This window comes from Poecilia latipinna, unplaced genomic scaffold, assembly GCF_001443285.1.
Source record: "Poecilia latipinna isolate Pla-1442-1.1 unplaced genomic scaffold, P_latipinna-1.0 Scaffold499, whole genome shotgun sequence".
NCBI lineage: Eukaryota > Metazoa > Chordata > Actinopteri > Cyprinodontiformes > Poeciliidae > Poecilia > Poecilia latipinna.
Window position 1 is genome coordinate 393,184 of NW_015113115.1, and position 3,153 is coordinate 396,336.

Below are 3,153 nucleotides of genomic sequence, written 5' to 3' on the forward strand. Positions count from 1 at the left end.
TGGTACCGAAGCTTAGCCTGCATGCAGAACCGCAACAGCTATTCACAGAGTTCAGCTATAATGAAATGACTCAACGCTTGACGTGAACCACGCAGGTCTGCACACATTCCTTCATAAACCTGTATCCGGTAAACCGTGACTACGCCACAGTGAAAAATAATCAAGCATACGAAGCCTCGCAAAAGTCTTCCTACTGCTTGGACTTTTTCTACATTTTGTCACCTAGCAACCATTTATTTATTTATTTTTTTGTTAGGCTTTATATTGGAGTACACCAATATAAGGTGGAAGGAAAATGATACATGTTTCACATCACATTTTACAATAGGTCTCCCCTAAAGTCAGTTTTATAAAATTTATGTTATTAAGTGGTAACAGAATAAAGAGGGTTGAATACAAATCAATGTAACATTTAGAAAACTATAACTTGTTCTCAGGCTTTCAGAAACAAGCTCTTGTGTGTTGATCAGTCATAAAATGCCACCAAAATAACAAAATAGTTTGGTTGTAATGAGGCATAAACATATTTACACAACACGTTTGTGTAATATTAAAAGAAAGAGTTGATGATGTGTTTGTTTTATTTCTTTATCTCCTGTGATATCTGCCTTAGATAAGGATCTTGTTCAAGTGGGTGGTTAGAAAGTCTGAGTTACCTGATTTTAAATAATGTTAGGATGAGAGGATACATGACACAATTGTTGCAAATAGAGAAAGTGGAAAAAAAAAAAACATAACACAAGGAAATTCAATTAAGTTTTAGCTGGAAGCATCTGATAAGTATATGGAAATTAAAGTTTTATGTAAATCAGTCGACTGTCTGGCCCAGTGCCAGATCACAGGGGATTGCGAGACTGAATTCAAATGAGCTGCATATGAACACTAAGCAGCATAAAAAAAATTAAAAACTAAAAAAAGTCTCATGAAATCTGTAGAGTGCGCTATATGCACTTTGAAATCCACCCCCAAACACTCATTCTTGTTCTCACAGTGTAAGCCCAACACAACATGACTAAATCAGACACTCTTCAGAACAGTAGGAATATGAAGATTTGCTTTATTACAACAGTTATTTCACATCACATTAAAAGCAGAGGCGATCTGCTGCTACAATGTAGAACCGAGTGCCGTCCAAGTCAGCGACAACACTGACATCTAGTGGTCAATAACAGCAACGTCACGAAAGGACCAGCTGTTCAAACAGCCTTTCATGTCATCGAAAACTCCTCCCTGTAGTGTCATATTATGTTATTACACATTTACTAGCAAGTTAAATTCATGGCATAAATAATATCTAAGAGTATGAGTAAACTTTACTGTCAAACAGACATGTGAAACAGGTCTAATGATGTTAAAAAGAATAAAGTTTTTGTGCCCTTTTTGCCTTTGGATGGGTGCTACCTTGAAACAGTTGAGCTGGCACAGGATCGGCTGGAGGAAGTGGTGGCGGCACTGAGCTGTGAGAAACCACTCTGACAAGACTCCAGACTGGTCATGGAGCCCCTGAAACAGCAGCAAAGCACAAAAAGAAGAATTCAGTCTCACACAACCACCACGGTCTATATGACCTCAACAATCAGCTCCGACATTTAGCTGAATTTCTGTCACTCCCTAAATCCGAGCCAAATTCGTTTTTGTGCATCGGAGATAAATAACAATGTAAAGAAAACCAACACAGCTGAGGTTCAAAGTGTGTTTACCTGAAGTCATGGGAACCCAGTACTTCAGTGTAATACATGATCTTGCACTTGTGGGAGGAGACCTGCAGGGTGGCCAGGACGTCGTCCACCCGAGGCAGGCTGGAGGCGGCCGAGGCTGCGGAGCTGTGGAAGCGCCACTGCAGGATGTAGAAACCGGGCCAGCGCGTTACGTGGGAGCCCTGTCTCGACAGGAAGAGGAGGATTTGGCCGGTGACGAGTATTTTGACACGACAAATGTAACATCCCATTAGTTTGCTATCAGAAAATCTGCTACCTGCACACTTTCTCCCTCGCGGCAGGTGAGGGCTTTTTCCACCATGCTATAATCTTTCCCCAGCACCCAGTTCTTATCAATCAGCTGAGTGTTCGCCGCCCCGAGGGAGGCGATGCCGTGAGCTCCCAGGGAGTCTTTCTTCTGAGGCTGAGGGGCCCGCTTGGAATGATAAATGTTGAAGAGCACGTCTCCTTTGCACACATCAAAGTCCCAGGTGATCACAGACGAGGCCTCTGTGATCTCGATCAGCACCTGAAAAAGGATGTGGAAGATGGTTTGGAATTGTGCAATGTACGTTATTTTCCACTTGGTGGCAGCGTAGTCTAAAACAAAATGCAGAAATTAAACTAAATGAACAGAATTGTTCCAACTTTAATGGGCAGGACTCAAGCCGGCCAAAGGAAGTGGAAGAAGTTGCCAGTGCACCTCATAAGGCGCTCCTTTGAAGATGCTGGCGCTCTTATAGATGGAGTCGGTCAAGAGGCAGTTCTCTTCGTTCTCCAGCTCCTCCGCCGTCCGGTACAGGGACTTGGGGACAGCGCCGCCCTCGGGGACGTCGCACTGGACGGCAGAGAAGAAAACGAGAACACAATAAGTACACAGTGAAGATGTGGTGGCTTGTTTGCAAGTATTTTACTTAGTGGAAAATATATGAAATACAACAACGAAAACAGTAAGTTCAGTGGTTCAAGGCTTCCTTCCCCTTTTGTCTGCGGCGTTATTTTGTTCCGAAATACTTCAGAACAAAGTTGTAACAGCTATAATCATAAAGGTGATTTCAGGCTAATACTGCTGCTCACAAATAAAGGCTTTAGTCATGGTAATTCAGCTGAGCTTTTGGAAAAAAAAAAAAAAAAAACACCTCATGTTTCAGAAGGTTGATTGAAGAAAAGGTCAGTATGTCTGAATGTTTGAATGGCTTAGATTGGTTGAAATTCACAGATTAAGTGCACTGCAGAAACAAGTAGGCAAGGTGTTTGGGTAAAAAACGGCAACTATTACTGTTTAAAAAAAATAAATAATGTAAAATCAAGGCCATTAGACACTAACGAGCTTCTGCAGGCCTAAGCTAATTTAAAAAAAGGAGTAGAAATCCATCTTGCGGTGCTTTGAATAAAAGGCAAATTTTTATTTGAACTATGAATACTGTCACCCTACCGAGGACACAGTCCAAAAAAA

At 41.6% G+C, this 3,153-nt stretch overlaps 1 protein-coding gene across 3 annotated transcripts in view; it reads right to left on the reverse strand.

Moving 5' to 3' along the window:
* Positions 1–1,036: 1,036 nt before the first annotated feature.
* Positions 1,037–3,153, reverse strand: part of LOC106952210 (SEC14-like protein 1) — an 18,542-nt gene continuing 16,425 nt past the window's right edge. For 2 of the 3 annotated variants that reach the window (XM_015040194.1, XM_015040193.1), the window contains exons 13-17: positions 2,401–2,535; positions 1,975–2,226; positions 1,701–1,879; positions 1,402–1,503; positions 1,037–1,230 (exon numbers count right to left, since the gene is read on the reverse strand). In XM_015040194.1, the coding sequence (XP_014895680.1) occupies positions 1,209–1,230; positions 1,402–1,503; positions 1,701–1,879; positions 1,975–2,226; positions 2,401–2,535 (690 nt within the window). In that variant the 3' untranslated portion in view covers positions 1,037–1,208. Of the gene's footprint in view, positions 1,504–1,700; positions 1,880–1,974; positions 2,227–2,400; positions 2,536–3,153 lie in introns of all 3 variants that reach the window. The other variant, XM_015040195.1, reaches the window with a different exon arrangement.